The sequence below is a fragment of the Rhinopithecus bieti genome, unplaced genomic scaffold (assembly GCF_001698545.2).
Source record: "Rhinopithecus bieti isolate Rb0 unplaced genomic scaffold, ASM169854v2 scaffold_2349, whole genome shotgun sequence".
Taxonomy (NCBI): domain Eukaryota; kingdom Metazoa; phylum Chordata; class Mammalia; order Primates; family Cercopithecidae; genus Rhinopithecus; species Rhinopithecus bieti.
Genome location: NW_016804051.1, coordinates 1,437,485 through 1,465,040, shown reverse-complemented (window position 1 = coordinate 1,465,040; position 27,556 = coordinate 1,437,485). Strand labels below are relative to the sequence as shown.

Sequence of the window (27,556 nt, the reverse complement as noted above, 5' to 3'; positions counted from 1 at the left end):
GTATACATTCTGGCCTGGGGCACCATGAAAAAAATTACTAAGACAACTAATGGTACCCTGAACACAGAAAGTTTAGGAATCTCTGGCACATACAATTTTTTGTTAGGCTTGAAGGATATACAAGAACTGTAAAATACAAGCAATTTCAAGCCATGCCCATACATACTCGTTTCCATTTCAGATGGCTTAAATGTGATAGAAGCTGCTTATTAAACCCATTTTTTTCTGATTAAATCAGTGTGACCAAACAGTCTTTAGGAAGAAATAGATTATTCCCGGACATCAGGGCCTTCAATCACAGAAAATAGGTGACTTTCACATGCAAAATCGGTGACTACCTGATATTTTATCAACAAACTTATACCTTTATGGGGGTTCTATCTCCTTCAAAGTAGTCACTTTGGGAGATTACACTTATTCTGGGGAAGAATGACTCTACTTAAAATAATCACACACTTTGGGCAGGGGTGGTGGGGCGGGGTGTGGAAATCTTCATTTGAAATTATCTTCAGAGCCCATGACATGGTGTTTTACAAAGATTCAGTGATGCTAAAACTCCAGCTCTGAGGGATGATTTAACTTCTAGAAATTGTCAAACACAACTTTGTGCTAAATCTGATCAACAAGGCAGGTAAATCAGAAGGAAACACCTGGTAAGGATTTTTGTAAAAAGCAAAACAAACAAAAACAACAAAAGTAATAATTCTCCAATGATGACACACACATCTCAGGGGAGGGAACAGATTCTAAAGCCTTTTCTGAAAGAGAAGTGGCAAAAATAATTTAATAGCATTATTCATATAAATATGGAGTCTCTCAAGGTAGCTACTCTGGTGGGCAATATTCATTGATACATACACACATAGGGTAATTGTCTTAAAAGTTATGCAGATTACTTTTTGGGGCACACCTCTTAAACTAATCATATCACAAGAGAAATGACTATTTTAATAAACATTTTCAAAAATTTTAACATGGACAATTATATGAAACAAAATCAAATACATTTGGGGAAATAAGTATGATCTCTTTTGTAGAGCTATACTGATTTTGTAATACATTGAGAGGTGTAGACAGGGCCCATATTCAGATGGTCTATGCTGGTGAGGCATTAACTATTTTGAGAGTCATCCGTGAATACAGATGTCTTTATATATAAGTCTATATGTACAGAATACTCCCAATTTATATCTAGTTTAGGTATCTTGACTTTTTCAAAAGCTGGTTGATTGGAACTTACAACACAGTTTTCCAAACAGAAAACCATGCTGTAAAATTTAGTCTCGTGAGGCTATCAAGTCATTCTTTTGACTTTAGCGCATAAGATATTTAATAACAGTGCAAAATACTGCTTCTCTGGGGAAAAAGTGTTCTAAATTTCCTATCAGTATCCCAGGAACATGTCTTCCCTCATAGTTACAAAGAGATTTCCACTGATGAAGACAGGGAAAGAAATAGGACCTGTTCTTGCTACTCTCTGCACGTTACTCACTGCAAATGTTCAAAAGAAAGTAAATTTAAGTCAGTTCTCTTTAGAAGGTACTAGGTCACTGTTCTGAACCCTGCTTCACATCAGAATCACATGAAGGTGTGTAAAAAACAAAACAAAACAAAAAACAAAAAAAAACACCAATTCCTAGGCCCCACCAGTTAAATCCAAATCTCTAGTGGCTGGAACATTGGCAGCGACAGTGTTCACAGCTCCCAGACAGTTCCAGTGTGCACCAGGGTTGAGAACCATAGACTGACTTGTTCTCTACCCTACTATTAATATGATTCTTTTTGCAAGTTTGGCCTAGGTTCACAGATGGGAGAGGCATACATATGAGAAGTTACACATTTTGTGTAGAATGTCTCAAAGTGGAAAAACAGGTAAGAGTAACCAGACCTAGACCAGAGAGACAATTTGCTTTACATCATTCACCAAAAGCTAAAATGGAGTAACTGGATTTTTTTTTTCCCTATTGCTTCCTGTTTTCATAGATGAGTGAATAAAGTAAGGAATACAATTGCAATTTTTCTCTTGGTCTCAAAGAGAAGAACTTCCAGATTTAGGAAGATAGATGGGAAAGTGAATGACCATCATCATTAGGGTGATACTCCTTTTCTGGCTAGAATAAAATGAGGACAGAGGTAGCTTCAGAGCAGAGGAAGCTCATGTTTAATCAAACAGATAGATCTTGGAACTGAATATGAAGAAGTGTTCGGAAGTGTCACACTCATTCTGGGTAGGAGCAACTCTTGTCAAGAACAAGGAGGAAAAAATGCAAACAGAGAAAACTATATGATTGCACTTCAAAATCTAAAAGGGGAAGGAAGAGAGGATTCAGGGAAGCAATCCTCTCCATATTGAACTTGAGGCCAAGAAAGAAAAATTATGGTTTTCTTTTTTCTTTTTAAAATAAAAATCTTCTGTCCTTCCTTGTCCAAAAACAATGGTTCCTGGTTATTCATCATAGGTCTGTATTTTCCCTGTCAATTACTTCACTCCTTGATCATCAAGAAACCTAGAGCTACAAATCAGAGAACCTATGGGTATATTTAGCCATGAGAAAGAACTTCTGTTGCTTAGTCAACCTGCTAGGAGCTCCTGAAGAAGCTCATCTCCTACAGAGGAGTCAGCTATTGCACACTGCTGAAGAAAGATGTGGCCTCAACTCAACTTGTGGTCATCTGGTAGTCCATGCCTAGGAATTAATTCAACCTTTCCCATTATTTCCTCATCTTATCAAAGAATTACTCACCACCTTTAATTTTCTCCTCTTCTAGCCCTTCTATGAATAGTAAGGCTGCTTCACTGAACAAGAAAACAAACAAACACAGCCAAAGAGTGCATTAACTACAAAGGCAATCCTTAGAACTTACACATGGCAGGAGGGACAAACGCAGAAGAAGGCACCATTTTTTTTTCTGTAGTTTAACACATCTCCCCCTCAAAACTGACAAATGTCCTCCTTACCAAACAGAGATGCTCATGGAAACCATTTGGCAGGACTTGCGAATTGCCAAATATACAGAGAAACACACACACAGGTAGATGAACAGGTAGGTGGATATAAAATCATATTACGAATCACTTTCCACTAATACTATACCCCAAGTGTCAGGAGAACCAAATGTTTTACTCTTTGAGCTGTGATATGAGTGATTTTTACGTTTTCCAAAGTTAGGGAAAAGAGTATGACCACAGCATCTTGCCACTTCCCCTAAAAGATGTGGTGATCACCCAGGATTGGGCAGATGTTTGCAAAAATGGCAGCAGTCACAACAGCTGGAACAGACATTTCACAAGAAGAGCTCCTTTTGATATTTTATAATATTCTCAAAGATGCATATTAAATAATTTCTTCTGGATCACAGACACAATTGAACTTAAAAAATAAAAGCCTTATAAATATTGCCAACCCAACCTTGTCTTTTTTTTTTTTTTGAATCTCCCTTCTTGTATAAAATGGAATCTTTTCAAGCAAGCACTTAAACATAAATATTAAAATAATAAATGGGACGAACTACAAATCTACTTATAATTTCATCACTACTGTAGCACCTTTTTGTCAGGGCTAATGCATTCATTTTGTAAAGAATAAGAGAAGTCTGAGAAGCTTGAGGACTCATATGACACATCATTAAATATTTAATCACCTTTTTAAGTCCTAAGCCTTTATCATAATTCATCCATCTAGACAGTTCATTCTATACTATAGATCCCAAGGCCCCCTCAAGAGGGGAATAAAAGAAAATTGGGAGAGAAAACCCTCTGAAAGGCAGGGTTCAATTATCTCAAAGATGACTTTCTATTGATGCTGTAGTGAACTTGCTTCACCCCAAAACCCACCAATCCACAGTAGGGTCAACCGATTAAGTCCATTGCTTTTTAGTCTCCAAGAATCAGTTTTACAAAAGATGCCACATCTGTTCCTTTGGATTCATGTAGAGTGAAAAATGGATGTTGCTGGAAAAAAAAAAGAAAAAACATGGCATTAGTATTTCTCACTGACAAACAATATATGAGATTAGCAAATGAACAGATCCGCTTGGTACAGGGATTAAGTAACCCTATTAGAGCTAGGCTGGGCTCTTCCTACCCTTTCCAAAATCAAGCACACACCTAGCGATGCAAACGTTTTAAAGATATCTCTTAGTTGTCACTCTTGCCATCCTGATATCTCTAGGTTTCCACTATATTCTTTTTTTTTTTTTTAAGTTTCATCTATGGCAACATACAAAGATTGACAAAAAAACAACCCAAACTCTGATTTACAAATAGCCCTGGGCCCCACAAGGTCATTTTAGGCTAATATAGTAGTAAGATAATAAGACAATTCATAGGTGTGTGCACTTTTTTTTTTTTTTTTTAGATGAAGTCTCGCTCTGTCACCCAGGCTGGAGTGCAGTGGTGCGATCTTGGCTCACTGCAAACTCCGCCTCCCGGGTTCAAGTGATTCTCCTGCCTCAGCCTCCCGAGTAGCTGGGACTATAGTTGCTTGCCACCATGCCTGGCTAATTTTTTGTACTTTTAGTAGAGACGGGGTTTCACTGTGTTAGCCAGGATGGTCTTGATCTCCTGATCTTGTGATCTACCTGCCTCGGCCTCCCAAAGTGCTGGGATTACAGGCATGTGCCACTATGCCGGGCCAAGTGTATGCACTTTTATTTCTCAGGAAAAAGGTAAGTGAATGAGAAGTCAATTTTGTTGAACAGTAAATGTACAAGGAAGGTAGCCCTTGCCTTTGACATTGGAGAATTGGTTTAGACTGAAACAGTTAAAGCCATTTGCCAAGCCACGAGTTATACTTATGTCTCTCCTGATGAAGAGTTGATGCATCTGAAAAATAATACAGACTGCCAAACTCTAGTTATATGCAGAGAAAACTGAACTCGGAGATTGAGGATTGAAAAGGTAAAAGAAGAGTCTCTATCCACACAGCTCAGATCAAGTAAATTATAAAAACATAACAAGTCTTGTGCTTTGCTAAGGGAACAGGCACGGTGTGTGATTCAAGAGGTCATGCATTTCAAAACAATTCTGAACAGGAAGCCATTTTCTCTGCCCTAGAACACTTCTCCCCAAATTGCTCAATTTTGTTACAATAAGTGGCCAACTCTCACAGTGGAACCTGCCACCTCTACTTAGAAAGATATATCAGGTCATGAGCCACAGTTCTTACAGTGGAAACAGAACCAGGCAAACCCAGTGGAAATAGAACCAACCAAACCTAACCAAAAAGGATAATTCCTACAGGCAGAACTTAGTCCCACGTGTCTCACCTCCCATGCTCACTTCCTTGATTGCCTGGTCGTACTCTTTTCAATGACCAGTTGAGTAGCTAAATGTAAGCATTTTTACATCCAGACACATAAGTGACTCAGTTTCCCCTGACTTTAGGGAGTTTAGTTTACAACCTTTATGTTGCCCAGCTGTAGGTTTTCTAATTATATTTGTTCTAAACCTGACAGCGGAGGGTTGGATGAGTCGGCTCTGTGGAAAACTGAGTTCACACCCATGGAAATTCTAGGAAACAATGCAAAAGGGAAAGGAACAAAGAAATAAAAACCCCAAAGAAGATAGCTGGTCACGATTAAGTATCATGACTCAGAAAATGGAAAAGAGATTTTCTCCCTTTGCCCATCTGAGGACACAGGTTGGGTGCTGGCTCGGATCCTTACACTCATGAAATCAACTGAAGCTCTGGATGCCAGGTCCTTCCTCCCGAGCTCCCTCAAAAACTAAATAGCAGCCATACTTCTGATTAGTAATCATATACACAGCACACTTACTAAGGGCTCTACCATCATACTTACTAGCTTTCCCACATCCTCTGGACATTTGGAAATCTTTTAACGTCCTTAAAAGTTTTTTACTATCAAAACAGGACAGCCCAAACCTCAGATTATCTTTGTGACTGCTTCCAACACCTGCCAGCCCCACCTTGCCTTTTGTTCTGCTAGTGGCTATTAGCTCAGTGGATGTAGCCTGAGTCTGCAAATGAATTAAATAACCCGACTTGAAGTCTTTAATTAAAAAAAAAAGAAAATCCCTAGGCATCTTTCCATTTATTCCCAGGCTGGGAAAATGCTATGACAGCCAGAAGGCCAGGGGGAGGGGAAAACGGGCAGGGATGTCAAATAGAAAGTGTGACTTGCCTTCTTGTGTGGATTTTGAGGCTGCAAAAGGTTAAGAGGGAACCCAGTCCCTTCTATAAGCAATGAATTAAGATTAGCAAGGGTAGCAACCAGGAAATGGGCAAATGAGGGAGCATGAATAATACTCAGACTATAGTCCCAGGCTGGATTTCCCAAAAGAGAAGTCAGGGAGACAAGAAGGGAGGACTTCACACCATTTAGGCTCACTGATCTGCCTGAAGAAAACATGGAGATCCATGAACATACTGTAAGGAATAGACAGACAAGCTACAGTCACCAGCAGGTCTCCCTGTCCCATGCACAGCACCTCATCCCTTAAGACTATGGTTTTGAATGGCTTCAGGCATCTTTGCTTAACATACAATTCAATCTAGAACTTCCTAAGATAATTGGAGAACATAATTATTTCATTGGGCAATCACTTGAATGAACTGGTTATCATTTCTCATGATTATCATCCAGGACAGGGATCAGCTACCTGTGACCCAGAGGCCAAATTTAGCCCACTTCCTGTTTTTTAAATAAAGTTTTATTGGAACACAGCCACACACACACCCCTTTTTTTTTTTTTTTTTTTTTTTTTTTTTTTTTTTTTTTTTAACACATTGGCTATGGCTGCTTCCACATTGCAATACTGAATTGAGCCATTGTAAACAGCAACTGTATGGCCTACAAAGACTAAAATACTTACTATTTAGTCCTTTACAGAAAAAGTTGGCTGCTACCTACTTTAGAAGAATAGATTCTACTGAGTCATACTCCCCAGTGACATTTGAGAAAACAAGCAAATGAGATGATCTTAAAGAATACACACCCTTCAATCCGTGTTAGGGAGAGAAACATTTGGGATTTCTATAAGAGGAACATGTCTAGGTTAAGGCCTTAATTAAAATGTCCTTCACCTGGAAAAAGGATTCTTTTTTTCCTTCATACTTCCTCACCAACTCCTCAAATCTAAACAATTGCCTCTCAGCAATGCTAAAGTCAGGGAGTTTGGACTCAGATTTTCCATTTGAAAACCTCAATTCCACAGGAAAGCAGGGAATAGTTAGAGCCGTAAAAGGCAAGTCCATTTCCAGAACCACAAAGACGAATGCTGTAAGAAGAAAATGGGAACCAACATGGTTTTATAACATTAATATATATGTAGGCCATAAGATATCACAGGATTAGAACATATTGCAAATGTAGAATTCGACTTCAGCTGCCCATGTATATTAATCATTCTTTTTCTCAAGCATGTTTCAGTGAAATTTCTGATCAGAAACCACTTGGAAGAAGGAAAAAAAAGTTCTGTATTTTAAATAGCCAGAAATATATAGAAAATGTTCTTCTTGTCTGAAATTAGTTACAAAACAAGGTAACTTTAGAATAGGAATACAGGTGCACACTTGCAGTCCCAGCTACTTGGGGAGCCCAGGCAGGAGGATCGTTTGAGCCCAGGAATTTGAGACCAGCCTGGGCAACATAATGAGATTCCATCTCTAAAAAATAAAAAATAAAATAAAAATAAATAAATAAAATAGGATTACAGGCTCCATAGTATCCTACAAGAATAACTTTATATCTACTGTATTTTATGTGAAATTAATTCAAAAATGCCCTAGCAGGTGCATAAGCATATGTAAAAAGAGTAGACAGAACTGAAAAAGCCTTTGACTGGCTATTAAAAAATAATCAGGAAGAAAATATTCAACTTAAACATGCAGTATGCTAGGATTTTCTCAAACATTACTCATATTTCCTTCTTTAACTGTGAGTTTTAGTTGAATAAAACTAGTCGAGTGCTGAGCACCAGGGGGCTGCCTTTTAACGGACCCAATGGAGGCCCAAGGAGATGGCCTCGTCTCCAGTTCATCCAGTTGCAAAATGGTTCAATCTTCAATCAAAGCTTAGGCAACAGAACTGAAAACCTATGTGACTGGCTGTAGCTATCATACATCTTCCTGATCAACTTTGTATAATTCTTCCTGACTCGACATTTCCAAGCTGTGCTTCCTCATATCTAAGCCACCTCACCACAGCATTTGACATTAGGAATCCGTGCTTCTAAGACATGCCCTGAGTTGGTCTTGAAGACAGCAGGGTTTGTGGCTGGGATAGCAGAGGAGCAAGCATTTAATGCCTGATGAATTCCAGTAAGAGAGCAAGCATTTAATGCCTGATGATGTGTTCCAGTAAGAAAGGGTGTCAGTGTTTTATTGCTTTTGAAACTGCAAAAACCTTGCATAATTGAAACAAATCTAGGAAAGAGTTAACACAGATTAGCAAATAGTCTGAATTTTATATATTTCTTCCCCTCCAAAAATGTCTTTCTCCTTCATTCAACATATACTTAGATAAAGCAAAGCATTGCCAAGTTTAGGTCCTTGCCATTTGTATTTAGCTTAGAATCATTAGTAATCAGCTTAGAATTGTAGTTACCGAGTTTTTTTTTTTTGTTTGTTTGTTTGTTTTCTTTGAGACAGGGTCTCACTCTATCACCCAGGCTGGAATTCAGTGGCACAAACACGGCTCACTGCAGCCTTCATTTCCTGGGCTCAAGTGATCCTGCCACCTCGGCCTCCTGAGTAGCTGGGGCTACAGGCAAATGCCACCATGCCTGGCTAATTTTTTGTACTTTCTGCAGAGGTGGGGTTTCGTCATGTTGCCCAGGTTGGTCTCCAACTCCTGGGTTCAAGCAATCTGCCCACCTCGGCCTCCCAGAGTGCTGGGATTACAGGCATGAGCAACCACTGTGCCCTGCCTATAGTTACCACAATTTAAGAGAAGTTATTTTAATACAACAATGCTAAGATCTTACTTTCACTCTTGCTTTTCATGGATATAGCAAGTGATAAATTGTGAATGCTGAGGGAGTATAATTCAAACTAATAATGCTTTGTCTTACTTTTTTCCACCAAAGTGAAAACAAAAACCAAGCATTTTTTTCCCCTCCCTAGCTACCCACCAAAAAGTTGTTCATCCAATTTAGGCCAGATATTTTATCAAAAATTGATCAATCAAATAGCATTTAAGTTTTTCTCATTATTGAAATCTCTTACATCATACTTTCCTTAATTTTATCTTAGTAATATGTGGCTTCTCGTAGCTTTTAAATTCAAAAATATAAATTGTACACACATAATTTGCTCTGTATCATGACAGGTTTATCAGCCTGGAAAAAAATTGCTAAGAATAGTGACAGGTTCCAACCTATGTTTAAGAAGAATGTAGGATGAACTCTTTTAACTCTCTTTCCTGGAGTTCAATTCCTGTCACTGATGTCTCAATGAAGCAACTCTTCCAACATGGTGATGTGATGATAATTTAGGTCTTAGTGATTTTGCCTTTTATAGCTATTAGTATACTCATGTTTACATTTCCAACAATACTCACCATTAGCTCTGGGTATGTAGGCCGTTCTTTGGAATTCTTCTTTAAGCTTAAAGAAAAAAAAAATCATTAAAATCTAGAAGCCTTATGTATTTTCATTAGACAAGGATTTCAGAACCTGTAGAACACTAAACATAATCAGCTTTAAAAGTGTATTGAAAACACAGCCTTCTATCTTGACTTTCCTCTTCTGTAACCCTTATGTATTATGTTTTAAATCACCCTGGTTGTACCTTAATGGGAAAAACAGTTGTGTGTGTGTGTGTGTGTGTGTGTGTGTGTGTGTGCGCGCGCGCGTGCGCGCACTTTCCTTTTGATACTTTACCAATGACATACAGACTAATTTTTCTGATCTAAAGCCATTATATTTCAAAAATATCTACTTTCCTCAATGCAGCTTTTAATGCCATTTCCACAGACAAAGAAATTGGCAGGTGTTTCTTACATCGCCATTTGTTATCTCTTCACTGTCAGGTACCTGGTTCTTTTTGCTTCTGTTTCCCATGAATATATAATTTGCTTTTATATAGTCCTCACCAAACCTGCCTGAGATAGAAGCAATAAACCCCTAATATTTATTTTCTTTTCCTTGAGACAGGTGCTGGCTCTGTTGCCCAGGCTGGAGTGTAGCAGCATACAATCTTGGCTCACTGCAGCCTCCACCTCCCTAGGCTCAGGTGATCTTCCTGCCTCAGCCACCTGAGTAGCTGGGATTACAGGCATGTGCCACCATGCCTGGCTAATTTTTTGTATTTTTTGGAGAGGCAGGGTTTCACCATGTTGCCCAGGCTGGTCTTGAACTCTTAGGCTCAAGTGATCCACGTGCCTCAGCCTTCCAAAGTGCTGGGATTACAGGTGTGAGCCACTGTGCCCAGCCCCCCATAACATTTCTAAGGTAATACTACTTGTTTATGACAAAGGTAATAAGACCTGTTTAGGACAGCTGATGAAAGAGAAAGCACACTCAGTGACAGCAATTATTCTTTTAGAAATACTTTCCGGTCATGTGCTATTGTCAGGTGACTTCTGGTTATTCTGCTCTCTGTTGACACAGACATTTAATAACATTTGATACTGGAGGCAATAAGTGCTGTTACTTATTATTTAACAGTAATAAAACTGTAAGATGAAGAGACCAACCCATCACCCCATCCTCAGCCCATCCCTATCCTTTATCCAACTCTGGCCTTCAAATGAAAAAAAAAAAGAAAAAAGAAAGGAAAGAAAGAAAAAAAAAAACAGTTTATTTGGAGGTGGAATCCCAGGTTACAGAATGGAGAAAAAGATGATTTTGAAAACTATGATTTGCAAGGCAACCTACAGACTCCTGTGCCCAGTGGGCCACAAAATCATCCATGAATGAAAAGGAGCTTTGCCTGGCATTGAAATGGAAAGGAATTTTGCCTGGAATTGGAGGGATCAAAATGTAACTGATTCTTAGGTTGCTGGGATTTGAGCTAATGGATCATTTTGAGCAAATGAGATCTAGTATGTGTGGCGTGAGCTCTGCCTCACCCTCTGAAGCTAAGCATGACAGGGGTAAGGTACAGAACCATGAGACAACGAAGTAGTTCAGGCACTTCGAGAAACTGTGGTTTAAAACGAAACAAAATTAAGAAAAAAAAAAGAGAGAGAGAGAGAGAAAGTTTTTGAACCAAAACAACTTAAAATCAGCCTACCAGTTTATTCCAGGCAATGCTGTGGGTAGAAGCCAGGGAACCTGAGACAGGGTACAGGTAGATGTGAGGACAGAAGTTTCAACCTGGAACTGAGGGCAGACCTAGGACCTAGTGACCTCAGTGACCAGACAACCTATGAGAGAAAGTTTCATCTCAACTGAGGATAAAAATAAGAGCGCATTAGAAAGAGGAATTAACAGCTGGCAAAGTCCGATTGCTATGGGAATGTGTGCTGAGTGAAATGAATGAGTCCGTGTAACTCCCACTGATGGTTTTGTAGGTACCTAGATGCTGAGAGTCCACATGGGTGGTTCTCAGCTGGAGGTCATTTTGCTCCCCAGGGGATATACGGAAAATGTCAGGAGGCATTTTTGGTTGTTACACCTGGTGGCAGGGTGTTACTGGCATCTAATAGGTGGAGGCCGGGGATGTTGCTAAACATCCCACAATGCACTGGGCAATCCACCACAACAAAGAACAATCTAGCCCAAAATGTCAATAGTGCAGAGATAAAGAAACGCTGTGCTATGTGTAACAGGTGATCCCTTCTTGTTGCTGCTTCCTCTCCCCTTCACTTAAAAGGAACATCTCCAGCTGGTTTGTCTGTCTTTAAGCACATTCTCACCACGACCGTCTCCTGCCCTCAGCCCCAGGAAGCCAAAGTGTTTCTTTCTAAGTTCAAGAGCTAGTTTACCTAGAAAGAAACACAGAAGAAGCAATGTGATCCCAGGAGTATTGCTGACTTGCACACAGACCCTAGTAAAAAAAACAAACAGGCTAGAAGCCCTGAATTTCCCACTATTGTTCAAAGCAAATCAAAAACCAGAAATTCTTCTCTATCGTTGGAACAATGTAACACGCTCAGTAAATAACAAAAAGCACAAGCACAACATTAAATTCACACTCAATATTCAAATGGTTGATTCTGGTGTCTCTATTTAGACCTTAAACTCTGCATTGCATCTGGAACATTCTCATTGAGGACCCAGGCCCACTCCGTTACTAGCTTTCATCAGCCAACAACAAAACCAAGGCAATGTCAGGAAGAAAAGCTTGTTTCTCAAATGTAACAATGTGCCGATTTTTTACTTTATATTTAGCAGAAGAGATAAAAGGACTTTAGCAGACTTTATATTTAGCAGAAGAGATAAAATGGATCATTTTGAGCAAATGAGACCTGGTACTTGTGACGGGAGCTCTGCCTCACCCTCTGAAGCTAAGCATGACAGGGGTAAGGTATAGAACCTTACCAACAGATAGATGAGTTTAAATATCTCCATTTTAAAAAATACTGTATTTTTTAAATGCTGTATTTTTTTAAAATATTGTATTTTTTTACATGCTGTATTTTTTTAAATAATGTATTTTTTAAAATACTGATTTTAAGTCAGGATATCTTATCTTTTCACTTCTGGAACAGCTTATAAAAATTTCTCGGCCAGGTGCGGTGGCTCACGCCTGTAACCCCAACACTTTGGGAGGGCGAGGCAGGTGGATCACTTGCGCTCACTTGAGGTCAGGAATTCAAGATGAGCCTGGCCAACATGGTGAAACCCTGACTCTACTAAAAATACAAAAATTAGCTGAGCATGGTGGCAGGTGCCTATAATCCCAGTTACTAGGGAGGCTGAGGCACAAGAATCACTTGAACCCAAGAGGCAGAGGTTGCAGTGAGCTGAGATTGTGCCATTGCACTCCAGCCTGGGCAACAGGGTGAGATTCTGTATCAAAAAAGAAAAAAAACAAATGTCCAGATTTTTGTTAACTCTGTATAAAGAAAATATAGGAAAGTACCCTAGTTGATCCATCATAAAGTGTTAAGGATTCCTGAAACCTCCAAGACTACTGGCCAATAGGCTATTCCTGGACTCATGGCCCCTGATTACAAAGTTCACAATCTGCCCCAAACACTACCGCAGAATATGAATGGAAAATACTTACACAGCAAAGCAAGGCTGTTTATTAAATTAATGTAACTGATATAACCCATTCTTTCCATCTTTTACATCAAGAACGCTTCAAAACATGGGCTAAGAATAGCAAAATACTCAGGATAAGGTTGGGGGGAAGGTAAATTTTCCATGTTTAGTAGGAAGTACTTGAAATTCAGTACACAATAACAACTTTGGAGTTCAAAGCAACACCGATTTCTTTTTGAACTGGAATCAGACTTTTGAATTTTCAAGGGGCTTGTCATTTTCAAGCGTGCAATTAGCTAACTGCTCTAATTCTTTTTCCAAATGCCACAACACACGCTTCTGACCATAGCTGACACTAAAAAACAGCTCATGCTGTCTTGAGAATTGCTAGCTTGAAGTCTGTGCTGACCAGAGGATTTCTGCCTATTTGAACTCCCCCGATCATTTCCAAGAAGGGCTATTTGGTGCATCCACAGAATAAAAACACATTGCGCCTTTCAAGGCGTACACTTGTCAAAAGCTAAATAAACATCTAGTGCCTCTTTTTACTGTCCTTCCTGCACAAATAGGAGATTGAATTTGACTGTGTTTTATACTAGCTTCTCTGAGTCAGACAATATCGACGCTTGAGTGGGCCTCCACCACCCTTCGATATGCCATCAGACTGGTCAGTTGGGCCCACAGCTTCTTAAATAGGCCTGGAGAGAAAGCCAAAGGGAAGTCCAGCTGTTTTGGCACTTGGCAGTTGATTTCCAGTGACTTCCTTCTGTGAACCGATAGGAAGAGTTTATGATGAAACCGGCTAAGATTCCAACCTTTTGCGAACTCGTTTGTTAACCCCTCTGCAGGACTAGAAAGCAAGACTTCTCTACTAGACTTCTCTATGATGAATCCCAAAACAAGGCTGACATGGTCAACACAACACAACCCAAGAACTCCTTAAAACCCCTCTGATATGAAAGAGATACATAGGAAAAAGAGGAAGAAAATCTCATTCTGTAGTCCTATCTCCAAATAAACACAGAAAAGAAGGGTTTGTAAGAAACCATTGTGGGTTTGCTTTTTTCCTTTGTGTTCATATGGTTAACTCTTCTTTCTCCTTCAGGAAACATTTGTCAGATGTTACTGCAAAAGAAATGCAAAAACTGGAACTCTGGACTCTAGGTCTAACTTTGGGTGTGGTGATGATAGCCTGTAAGAGCTTTTCTACTTCACTCCACAAACTATGTGATTTACTGTCAACTAACAAGCACTGATCAGTACTGATGGGCCAGACGAGTGGCTGCCAAGTCAATTCCCTGGATACAGAATTACGGTACCTAGCAACATGGAGATGGCATCGTGCCAAGTTGATTCCTTGGGTGCAGGTGTATGATAGCATTGTGACATCAAATGCTTAGGTAGCATAGACAAGTTCACAAATACTCTGACGGTTACCTAGGCTGTGGGTAATGTGTTCTTTTTCTACACACCAAAGACAGACGTAGGAGATAAAAACATAGATGTATCTATCTTGAAATTTGAGATTAAATATTTCACTTTCCAAATACGTAGCCTCCCTTCCCCACTCAGCACAAAGAGTTGGGACTTTCTGAGAAGTCTGGGAGGGCCATAGCCTAAGTAATAAAAATATAAAAAACATGGAGATCACAAGAAAAAAAAAAGGTTCTTTAATGAAGATATGTCTCAATACAGCTTTATTCATGAGAAAAATAATAGCTGATAAAGGGGAGTTATGCGCACAGGGAATAGCCCTCTGTTCAACAAGAGGTAGAAGATCTGTTAACAATCACTTTTCTTCAGGGGGCTGAGGTAGGAGAATGGCGTGAACCTGAGAGGTGGAGCTTGCAGTGAGCCGAGATCCGGCCACCGCACTCCTGGGCGAGCTGAGGCACACCGACTGTCGCCGCGTCTCAAAAAAAAAAAAAAAAAAAAAAAAAAAAAAATCACTTTTGCCAATTCATTTTCAACCCAAAAAGCTCCAGATCAAACCTCGAGCTTTCATAATTTCAATAATCAAACAAGTAAAATCACTAGATTGCTAATGGATGGAGGTATGTACCCATATGTTAATATACATATGAAAAATCAAATTGCTTCCATAAATTTCTAGGACAGTCATAAACTCTAAAAGAAAATCTTTTGAGTATAAGATGACTTTTCAACCCAGTTGAAAATAATGTTCGTCCTTAAAGGATATCAAAGAAAATATATTGGTGGTTTGTGGCAGGCAAAAAAATTATTGACCTGGAACAGGAGAGCTTGCATGCTGAAAAAGTCAATTTGAGGATAAGAATGCTCATAAAATTCAGAATTAACAATTCCCTTCTATTTCTTAATTCCCATACCAACAAAATGACTATTTTAGACAACTGATATTCTTAAGTATAGCATTCTACCAGAACTACAATACTGAAACTTTGACGAAGGAAAATTTATCTTTTAATGACTTTTAGGGTAAAGTAATTTGGGTTTTGTTTCTAGATATTTTCATATTTTATTTTATTTTATATGATATCTTATTTATTTAATTTTAATTTTATCTTATTTTAGCAGGGTCTTGCTCTGTCACCCAAGCTGGAGTGCAGTGGCACAATTATGGCTCACTGCAGCCTCAGCCTTCCATGCTCAAGCGATCCTCCCACCTCAGCCTCCCAAGTAGCTGGGACCCCACGTGTACACCACCACACCCAGCTACCTTGTGTATTTTTTGTAGAGACAGGGTATTATTTTTAATAAACCCAGATATAAGACAAACTGACTTACTTGAGTAGAAATGAAATGACACTGAGCAAACAGTATTAACAGAATTGACAGTTTCAGGAAAGCTGGGACATGTCTATGGCTCAAAATTTTTTAATTAACGAACTGTGGTAGCTGGGTTAAAATAAAAGAAAACGAGAGAGAAGGGGATATCTTAGCAGGTGGCCATGAAGGCACTAAGGGTGTTAAAAGGAGAGAGTAGGCACAGGGCAGTCATTATATGAAGAGCAATGATGTGTATCTGGAACTTCCACATATGTGTGCACACATTACAATTAGAAAACACTTATTTCTCAAGGTGTTCATTTTAAAACACCTGTAAAAAGTTTCAGTGTTCTGATTCTTTCAAGAAAATTCTAAGTAAGAGAAAAAATACACTGGTGAAAGAAAAATCAAGCAATTGGATGATTTTTTAAAATAAATTGAAGAAAATAAGCCTTCTAAACAGAAAGTAGTTGACGGCAGGTCCATAGATCATGTCGAAACCCAGGGTTATCACCACAGCTGTACATAAAAATGATGTGAGAACATTTAAAAAATATTAGTATCTTGGCCCCTCCCCAGACAAATTAAATCAGAGTCTATGAGGATGAGTCCTAGGGGACAGTGATTTTGCAAGCTCACTAGAGTTTTATAAATGAGCAGCCACAGTTGAGAATCATTGGATTAAACTGGTGATTCACAGTGGTAGACTCGGCTTTCTCAAACTTTTCACACCAGCCTCGTTCTTACCAAAACTTCCTAAAGTACCCAGAATCCTGGGAAAAGGGGACAGGCAGGAGAAAGGTAATAGGGAGAATAATTTGAAGAGACTTAGCTAGGTAAAATTATTCCCCATTACCACCCCTCTTGAGAACTACTGTTCTGTACTACCCAAGACGCCTCATCCCTTTTTTTGTTTTTTTTTTTTTTTTGGAGATGGCGTCTCTCTCTTATCACCCAGGCTGGAGTGCAGTGGCACAATCTCAGCTCACTGCAACCTCTGCCTCCTGGGTTCAAGCAATTCTCCTGCATCAACCTCCTGAGTAGCTGGGACTGCAGGCATGTGCCACCACACTTGGCTAATTTTTGTATTTTTAGCAGAGATGGGTTTTTACCATGTTGGTCAGGCTGGTCTCGAACTCCTGACCTCAAGTGATCTGCCACCTTGGCCTCCCAAAGTGCTGGAATTACAGCCATGAGTCACCACGTCCAGCCCCTCATCCGTTTTTTTTGATGTGGCCTTAAACATTTGAGGATAAGGCAATAAATAAATAAATATCCAACCAACCAACCAACCACAAAAAACAAGTTTTTGAATCCAGAATGCAAAATCATGAACCCATCCTGACAGAGGTACTACCACATCCAGCACACTCCCTCAAGGAAAACAGACAGGAAGTAGCTAGAAGATACGTATTTTAAGAGGCATCCAACAACTACTGTACTAGCACTCGAGGCTCCAGCCCCTCTCTAGTCATCCAGTCAAAAACAAAAACAAACAACTGCAGACCAGCCTCAATACATCATCAGGGAAAAGTACCAGGGATGAGGAGGGGCCCTGGGCTAACAAAGAGTCCAAGAGTTCTTAGGTTCACAAGCAACAGACAGTTGCTTTGTTTTATGTTTCTTCTACGTTTCCTGATGAATGCTGTATTCACAGCTTTATGTTTTTATTTCTTATTTATTTGTTTTGAGATGAAGGTTTGTTCTTGTCGCCCAGGCTGGAGTGCAGTGGCGTGATCTCGGCTCACTACAACCTCCACCTCCTGAGTTCAAGTGATTCTCCTGCCTCAGCCTCCCAAGATTACAGCTGTCCACCACCACGCCCAGTTAATCTTTTGTATTTTTAGTAGAGTCAAGTTTTCACCATGTTGGCCAGGCTGGTCTCGAACTCCTGATTTCAGGTGATCCACTTGCCTCGGTCTCCCAAAGTACTGGGATTACAGGCATGGGTGCTCCACCTCACAGCACTTCTAAAAAGCATGGAGGCCGAGGAATGAAGCCATGAGGAAGATGTTCCTTCAGCTTCCTCAGTAACTCAAACAGCCTTCAGAGCTCCAGACCCTTCCCCAGCAGTGAGTACTCAGAACGGCCCTCCTCCAAGGATCACAGCTGGGCCTGCCACCATCTCCCAGTCCCCTTCCTCCTAATTCTCATCTACTTCTGTGGGATGGCCAAATACACTAACCTGGTTCAGGGATGTGCTTCATTTCTGGCATCCCGCTTCCAGCATCACTTGCCATGATCATTACTATCAAGTCATGCCAGGCATCATGACCTCTACGTACACAGAAACGACTTGATTGTCTAGAGAATACTTTCCCTCTGTTGCTTTTCTTGACTGCCCTGGCAGTTTTCATGAAAATATAGTTTACCACATGAGTATGACTCCCTCCCTCTTTCCACCCCAACTTTCTTTGGATTCCCTTCCCAGAACTTCAGCATTATCTCTTATGGTGGGCAAGTTTCTCCACAGTTAGCAAGTATTCAGTAGCAACCAAGGTTCTACAAAACTTCTGAGGACCTAAGAAACACTCTTAAACTACCCACTATCTTCTCACCCAAAGTAATTCTTTGCCTCTGCTCCCTATCACCAGGCCTCTAGTGGGTCCCATCAGCTTTCACTTTATGCTCTAATTGACATCAAACTGCTTAAAGCTCACATAAAGGAGTTTCTTGCTTTTGTGACATTGTGAATGATATTCCTTCTGTTTGGAATATGTTTCCTTTCCTATTTCCCTTTTGCTTGGAAAACACCTCTCACGATCTCAGCTCCGGATTTATCTCCTCCAGAAAAGCGTATCCTGAGGTCTTCCCTCCGAGTTCCTTAAATCGCCCATGCCCCTATCTCTATCACTGGACTTGCCACTTTATACTATAATTATTCATTTATGAGATTTCTCTACTTGACTTTGGGCTCAGCGAGGGCAGGGAGTGTGATACGGTTATCTTTGCTTCTCCAGCAGAGAGGGCGCACTCCACAAATGCTTTCGGAATGAATGTATGCATGATGGAGACAAACCCGATGGAAGAAACTCATGAGAACTCATCTTCTTCTTTCACAGTGACACTTGGGAGGTGAGGCTCTCTTACCACTGTGAGGTAAAGTCAACGAACTCTGCAGAGAACTTGTCTGCTGGGAGTTGTGGCGATGGCTCCTCTACCACCTGTTTGAGCTGCTGAAATGGAGTTCCCCATGAATCATAGGGAAATCGAAGGATGGCCAACTCAATCTGGAGAAGAGAGGAAACAGGAGACAACAGTTTCAACAGGGCTGCTTTAGGGGATCACCCATGTTTCATTCGTGGAGAGCCAGAGGGAAACACAAGACAAAGTTCAAGTGTAAGGGGTGGGGGGGGGAATAAACTAATAATTTGTTCTCTAGCAATTTTCCCCAAATCCCTAGTGCTAGGGATTTTTAAATATTACTTACTAGACAAGTCACTTAAGCCTATCTAAAACAGGGCCTCTCACTAAAACCCACTGTGGCACTTCATAAAAACTGTAAGCCAACAGTATTAAACTTCAGGATGTAAAGCTACGAGGATTTCAAATGTTTGGTCTGAAAAGTAATTCCCAGCCTGAGACCTTTCCAGAGCTGAGCATCTACTGCCACCTGCAGGTCGCTTGGTGAAATGACAGGGGGAGAAAGCAACCTAGAACTAAATGACTCATCTTTTTTTGGACTGGAGAAAAGGCCACTTTGCATTACAGGATCACGTGTTTTCCGGGCAGGCAGGAGAAATAACTCATGGGATTTATTCAGCTGCTGTGCCTGGGGAGGAGCCAGGACCACAGTGGATAATTCCAGACCTCGGTGATCCACTGAAAATGTATGACCACCAAAGTGATGAAATTTACAATCACCAAAGTTATGAATAAGTTATGGATAAATCATATAACTTTAAGGCTGTATCTAAGGAAATCATCCTATTGGTTATCCTGTATTGAGGATATACCTGACTGATATGGTTTGGCTGCATCCCCACCCAAATCTCATCTTGAATTGTAGCTCCCATAATTCCTACATGTTGTGGGACGGACCCAGCGGGAGATAATTGAATCACGGGGCGGTTCCCCCATACTGTTCTACGGTTCTCACGGTAGCGAAAAAGTCTCACGAGATCCGATGGTTTTAGGAAGCATCTCCCTTTTCGCTTGGCCCTCTCATTCTCTCTTGTCTGCCACCATGTAAGATGTGCCTTTCACCTTCCACCATGATCATGAGGCCTCCCCAGCCACATGGAACTGAGTCCATTAAACCTCTTTTTCTCTTAAATTACTCAGTCTTGGGGATGCTTTTATCAGCATTGTGAAAACGAACTAATGCACTGACCTCATCAGTCTTTAACTTCTACTTCTCCAATAAAAACATCCTGGGAAGCATAGCCTATGTCCTGGATAACATGGCCCTATCAGGGTTCACGCACATTAGCATTCTTTGCACAGCTTAAGCTTCTTGACTTGGCTTGAATAATTTAATTTTAAACTATGAGGAATATGGTCAGATCCTCTTATTTTACAGATGAGGATAGGAAGATAGTCCGTGTGACTATAACAATTACTCAAAAAGGCATACAGCTCATCAGAGGTGGAATCAAGAGAAAAACCGGTTTCCCCATCCCGTATCAGTGTTTTTACTATACCACACTACAAACAGTTATCACTCAAAATCTTCTACCACCTCAGCAGGAGAGGGCGCCCCAAACCAGCATTTAGGGCATTTGTTTCTTGGACCCAAAGTCCACCTCATTCAAGTTTCATGCCCACAACCTCATAGTTCATGACAATTGGCATACACTACCATTGTGATGCCTAGGCTCCAAATGTCAGACTTCACACTGTATCCCTTCTGGTTGAGCTCTGGGTTTATTCTTTCAGGCTGGAAAGGAGACAGACAACTGAGAAACTGGGAAGACAGTTGAGATAACATTCTTAGTTCAACAGTCTCTGGGGATGGGGGGTAGCATCAGCTGCCAAGTGAGTTGTCATAAGCTGTTAACATGCCTCTGAGGCCAAGAAGACCCGGTTAACTACAATAAATATCCATGTCTCCACAGGGTTTCCCTTCTTCTGTGTTTGTCTTTTCTTGGACACAGTAATGGATCAAGTTCCTTTCGTAACAAATTTAAAATTTGCCTTAAGAAGAAACAGGGTATAAGTTATAAAGCTGCTTTGCCCATCTAGAATTATCCTTGTTTAAAACATGAACAGTCCAGAACTCAGTAAAACAAGAGTCACTGGGCTACTGTCCCATGCTAATAGACCTGAGCAATTTTTAGCTAAACACAGACAGGAAGCTTTTTGATTCAAAGCACAAGTCCATTTCCACATAGAATGTAGTGTCTGTTCCTTTAGTTAAAGGGGATTGCAAGGTCTCTGCTAAAGGCAGTGAATCTTCACAGCTGTGAGGTCCTCTCATGACTAATCTAACTGCCTTGTTTGGGTAATTTAAGCTCTATTTACTATTTTGTCCTCAACAAACAATGCAATACTCCCCTGCGATACAGTGTGGAAAACTGTGCAGGCTATATGTATTGTGTATATGATTTTTCAAATAACATATTTCTTTCACTTGATTTTTTTAAAGTAATACATATGTAACTATGGTCTGAACATTTGTTCCCCACCAAAATCCACAGGTTAAAACCTAATCGCACATGTGATGGTATCAGAAGGCAGGGCCTTTGGGAGGTGATTGAGCATGAAGGTGGAACACTAATGAATAGGACTGGGGCCCTTATAAAAGAAGCCCTAGAGAGATTCCTCGCCCCTCTCACCGTGGGAGGACTAAGCAGGAAGGAGCTATGTATGATCCTGAGAAAAGTGAGCCCTCATCAGACACCAAATCTTCTGGTGCCTTCATCTTGGATTTCCTAGCCTCCAAAAACTGTGAGAAATAAATTTCTGTTGTTTATAGGCTGCCTGGCTTATGTTACTTTGCCATAGCAGCCTAAACAAACTAAGACAATATATGAAGCAAGTGAGTAAAGATTTCAGACATGAAATTTTGAAGAAAAACTCAGAGGCAGACTACTTTTGGAGTCTTAGGTACATTTCCATTTTCCCTCTGTGGCCATCCATTTCTTGTTTCCCAGCATGATTTATCAGCAGTGACATTACCAGATGCCACGCTAGCTAATGTACTTACGGCCATGTATGGTTTGCAACCCGCATCAATCGTTTTAGCAACAGAGTCCACCAAGTAGCCACTGATTCCAAAATCGCACATCTTCACTTGACCGAGAGCATTAATGAGTACATTAGAAGGCTTGACGTCTGAAAGCAAAAGCAACCAGGATCCCATCATTCCGGTCTGCTTTCAAGGTTCATTTCTCTACCACCAGAGGGCCTAAAATCTCCATTTGTCCATCTTCCTTTCCCCAAGTTGCCCAACACAGAAGTAACTGCCATCCCTGACCCATAGTTATAAACTGCTTATTGCTTTCAACTTGATTTTCTATTTCATGTTTTGTTCATGCCTCGTAGAACTGTGAATTTCTCAATACAAAAAACTGTTTTCTCCACTGATTTTATGATCTTCATTACCCTCATATTTGTAGTAAGAGCCTAAAAAATTATTACTGAATCAAATGCCTGATTCAAAATGATCTATTGATATTTAATGTAGGAGTAATAAAACAAAGAACAAAGAGGCAGACCGTGACACAATGATATACCAGACATGACCAAAGCAACCTTTGTTTCTGTTTGGTTTGGTTTTTTCTTCAGGATAAGGTTTTACTCTGTCACTCAACTAGTATGCAGTGGTGTGATCATAGCTCACTGCAGCCTCAACCTCCTGAGCTCAAATCACCCTCCTGCCTCAGTCCCGAGTAGCTAGGACTACAGGTGTGCACCACCATGCCCGGCTTTTTTTTTTTTTTTTTTTTTTTTTTGATAGACAGGATGTCTCTTGACCAGGCTGGTCTCAAACTCCTAGCCTCAAGCAATCCTCCCACCCCACCTCCCAAAGGGTTGTGATTACAGATGTGAGCCACCAAGCCTGGCCCAAAGCAACAAACTGTGATTGAAACCTCTGCAAGCGATGTGTCAGAGGTCACATAGTGTAAAGGATCATAAACCCAGGTATTCCAGACCACAGGGCAGGTACTGAAGAAGCAGTATTACAGACCAGATTTTAAATTAATCCTTTGGACTAGAAAGATTTAACCCACCCACCCATATGCCCCAAAAATGGAACTACAATTATCTCTGGATAATAAAATTTGAAATTACAGTTAATTTTTTCCCTTTGTGATACTTTTCACAACACCCATAAAATTCGAAGATAAAGATTATTACAAAAGCTTTAAAAATTATCCTTTATAATTTTCCCTTTAAGCTGGAAGACATACAAATTTCATTTTATTATTTTATATCTTACATATATTCTCTAATATGAATTGCATATTTCATAATGGTGAAATAACCCTTAATGTTAATTTCCAACTTGTGAATAATCTACAGTCCTTTTCCTATCTGTATTCCTTACTATTTTCTTCTCTTCATCTTTCTTCATCCTATTTTTCCAATTTTTAATAATAACAACTAACAATAATAGGCACACTGTGGAAGGCATTTTACATTATTTCTAGGCTCAGAGAGTTTAAGAATTATCCAAACCACAAGGCCCTCTTACATACCAGTACATTCTATTATTTTTCCCAAAGACATGGTGGAGGGTATCTCTTCCCCGAAGCTTCCCTAATGATAATCACTAAGTGATAGCACTTACTTATTTTACATTATCTAAATTACTTCTATATTTGGTACTTGCTTTTTTTATTTTTTATTTATTTTTTTTATGGAGTCTCACTGTGTCGCCCAGACGGGAGTGCAGTAATAAGATCTCGACTCACTGCAACCTCCTCCTCCCAGGTTCAAGTGATTCTCATGCCTCAGCCTCCCAAGTAGCTGGGATTACAGGCACCTACCACCACACCCAACTAATTTTTGTATTTTCAGTAGAGACAGGGTTTTGTCATGTTGGCCAGGCTGGTCTCAAACTCCTGACCTCAGGTGATCCGCCTGCCTCGGCCTCCCAAAGTGCTGGGATTATAGGCATGAGCCACGGCACCCAACTTGGTACTTTCATATTTCTAAGGATTTTTTTTTTTTTTTTTTGGTATATTTATCTTACTTCCCTATAAGAATCCTGATGCATAATTTAATAAGAGTATACTTTCTTCTCATATACCTCTCAGGGCATCTATTACATTTTAAAAGTGATTTTAAAAGATGAATAAATGGATGAATGGGTGGAGAGAAGATGAATGAATTAATGGATGGATGGATGGATGGATGGATGGTTGAAGACATAACAGGCCAATAAGAAGGAAGAAAAGGAAGGAGGAAGAGATAAACCATTTCATCCTGCCTCTTGTTGTCTGAAAGGGCTCTGCTTTACACCAGAGTTTTTCACACTTTCATGTGCACCAGAATCACCTGGAAATCTTGTTAAAATGCAAATTCCAATTCATTTGATCTTGAGACCCATGATTCTTCTCCAACAAGCTCTCATGTGACGGCCAATACAGGATCGATTTTTATCATATTCTCTAAAATTCTCAATGATGTAATCCCACAGCTCTGCTTGCTAACAAGTGTTTATATTCAATTTGGACGTAAGATAAAGATCATGTCTTCTTATGTCCTCAGCCACGATAAGGAATACTACTTATATGGTTTGCTATCCAATCTCAAAGGAAAGCCCCTTAGTTCTCTTGCCTGAGTCAATTCTACTTCCATCCATAGGGGTTTGGGGGTAGGGAGGGTCTCCAGGTGAAAGAAATGAACTTTATCAAAGGAACAGCCAAGACAGCTCATGGCTGCTTACCTCTGTGAATGACAGACAGCTTACTGTGTAAATGTTCTAATGCTTTTACAATCTGCAAGAGAAACACAAGATAGATTTATTTATCATATCGCTGGAAAGAAATTGAATATTAAGTATATCAAGGTTTATTATGCTTGGCTTTAGGTTACCAGTGAGATATTTTCTCAAATAGTGGTGGTCCTATCTAGGAAGATACATAGGAAGTTACACAAATTGGACTCCATCCACCAGAGAGGACTGTATCTTATATCAGAAAGGATGTCTCCCTCATCTATCTTGTTCATTTGCCCTCATTCTTTTTCTCTCCACCCTCCTGAACCTGAATAGCCATGAAGGTAGAAGACCTTCTTTCTATTTATTTTCCTTCTGCTTCCTCCTATGCCTACTAGTCTTAAGAGAACATTTTAAAAATCCATAAATGAAAATCAAAATAAACTAATGTCAGAATATAGACACCAGGAATGTGGTCGTAGCTGATGAATGCAGCACTTAGAGTCATTTAACCTAGAGTTTGCCAAACCAAAGCAGGGCTAGAATCTTCTACACAGTGCTCAGAAAGGAAAGCATGTATTTATCCATCCACCAATAAATGTCAACAGACATGTACGAATAGTAGCTGTGGCCCAGGTAGTATTTCTTCATATTGAGATACAAAGACACATAAGGACTTTATTTCTCACATTATCCTTGCAATAGGGATTAAAATGTACTCACAGAAACTGCTATTTTCCCTAAGATGTCCTCTGGAATTGTCTGGCCTTTATCAATAACTTGTTTGTAGAATTTATCTAGTGATGTATCCATGAGCTCCATGCAGATCCACACATCACCCTGGAGACCAATTGGTTCAGGAATTGTTTAAAAGGATGAAAAAGGGAGAAAGAAAACAAAAAAAAAAAAACAGTAAACACCTGTCCTGAAGAATTAACTATTTCTTTCTTGAATTTTGGGGGGAAATATATTGTTTTCTGTCAAGATCATAAAGGAATTTACAAATAAGCAAGGTTGTCTCCAAAGAGCAAACCAGTAGGTAGCTGAGCAGAACCTGCATGTGATCTTCTACCCCTTAATGAAAATGGAATCTAATTACTAACAGACATAAGCAATAAAATCCCAGAAATCCAGGCCTTTATTGACACCACTGTCTAGGAGTTAGGTCTAGGTGCCTACTCCCTGTCGGATCTCTCACACTAAACACCAGCAATAGTCAGTCAAAAGCTGGTTTTAATGAGGTGAAGCCTCCTAATTCGTATCATGGTGAAGTGAAAACAGAGGTAGAGAAAACAGATCAAAGTAAGTCTACATGGTACACAAATAGGCTAGATGAAGTTCCTAAAGCAGTCCAAAGACCAGAATATTTCCAATTACAAGAGATCTATGCAAATCAGTCTATAGGCGATATAGAAAGTTCTGCCAAGATAAACAAAACAAAACAGAAAGGAGAAGAGAATCTCTGCATCTTAAAAGGCTAACCACATTTGAAAATACCATAATTTCAATCCAACTTTGCCCCAGGGCATGTCATTGCACACACGTAAACCCACCTATACAAGATGTGTCAAACAAGAAAGAGCTCCATGATTGTGATGGCATTTATGTGATCAAAGAAACTGCTTTTAAGTTATTGTTCTCCCTGGACTTTGAATTGAAGGGCCACCTACCTCCCGAAACAGTGCGCCATAAAAGGTGACGGTGAATGGACAGTCCACCGTCCTCATGGAAATATCCAAATCCATCAGTAGCCTTTTCTGTTCCTGGCTATTTACTGTGGCTCGGATCCGCTGAATGGAAATGCATGGAAAATTTATGGTTACTACTCTGAGGATGAGGCAGGCAGGGACCTGAAGAAGTCCCATCGTGAAAACAGTACAGTTCATAACACAACTTCTAGCAACAACATTGTGAATATCCACCCTAAGTGATTAGCTATCTGTAACACATGAAAATAAGGAAGGCTGTTACTCATTTGATTTCCTGAACAGTCTTGGTAAGAAACAAATTGATAGTATGTTTTGGAGAGTGACAAAATATTTTGGAATGTATTTCCAAGTTACAAAACAATCTGGTTTACTGTATTATGTCTGTTCAGTGCAAAGAGGACACAATATTAAGGACTTCGCTGCTTATCTGAGGTCCCAAGAAAATAAAAGCCAAAAGCGCTTCTTTGGGAACAGGTAAGAGTATTTGGAGGGAAAAGTAACTGTAAGAGAATTGGTACAGCTATAGGAAATGGAAGGAATTAGAGAGAAATAGAGAAACCGTTCATTCTTTATCCCAGTGCTTCTGTGGGAAGAAAATCTGTCACACTAGCAAATGTAGCCTTACAGAAACATGATTATATCATTAAATGATAGGAGAGATACAATATCACAAGGCCTTCACACTTTTGCCTACTTAGCAAGTCAGCAGAAGAACAGACTGAAAATCTACAAGATAAAAGTATTCCCATTCTTCAAAAGCAAAGGGATCCAAGTCCCTTTGATTATCCCTAACGATGGCCCAAATCTATTAACTCAACTAGAGATGCTAATTCTTTGTGATCCTCCCAGCTTCTACTCAATAATATGAAATGATTTTAAATTTCCTTTCATAGCTCAAAACTACGTAGATTTACCCTAGATATATTTTACCCTCCTTTTCCATAAATGGAGACAATTTTCTCTCCCAATTCTGGTTTCTTGATTTTCAGGGGCAACTCTTTAAAAGCAACAAAATATAGAATAAAAGAGATGTATGAGTCATAACAGCCAAATGTAATACGTAAACTTTCGTTGGGATGCTGATTTGAAAACCCAACAGGATAAAACAAACACACACACTTTGAGATGATCAAGGAAATTTTCACTTGGACTGTG

General features: G+C 39.8%; 1 protein-coding gene across 3 annotated transcripts in view; it reads right to left on the bottom strand.

Annotated features, from left to right (window-relative positions):
• Window positions 1–930: 930 nt before the first annotated feature.
• MAP2K6 (mitogen-activated protein kinase kinase 6) overlaps window positions 931–27,556 on the bottom strand; it is a 142,835-nt gene continuing 116,209 nt past the window's right edge. For 2 of the 3 annotated variants that reach the window (XM_017863735.1, XM_017863743.1), the window contains 7 exons: window positions 25,416–25,532; window positions 24,702–24,753; window positions 22,014–22,141; window positions 20,667–20,744; window positions 18,956–19,095; window positions 9,523–9,568; window positions 931–3,952 (listed from right to left, as the gene is read on the bottom strand). In XM_017863735.1, coding sequence (XP_017719224.1) covers window positions 3,875–3,952; window positions 9,523–9,568; window positions 18,956–19,095; window positions 20,667–20,744; window positions 22,014–22,141; window positions 24,702–24,753; window positions 25,416–25,532 — 639 coding nt within the window. In that variant the 3' untranslated portion in view covers window positions 931–3,874. The remainder of the gene's footprint in view (window positions 3,953–9,522; window positions 9,569–18,955; window positions 19,096–20,666; window positions 20,745–22,013; window positions 22,142–24,701; window positions 24,754–25,415; window positions 25,533–27,556) is intronic. The other variant, XM_017863728.1, reaches the window with a different exon arrangement.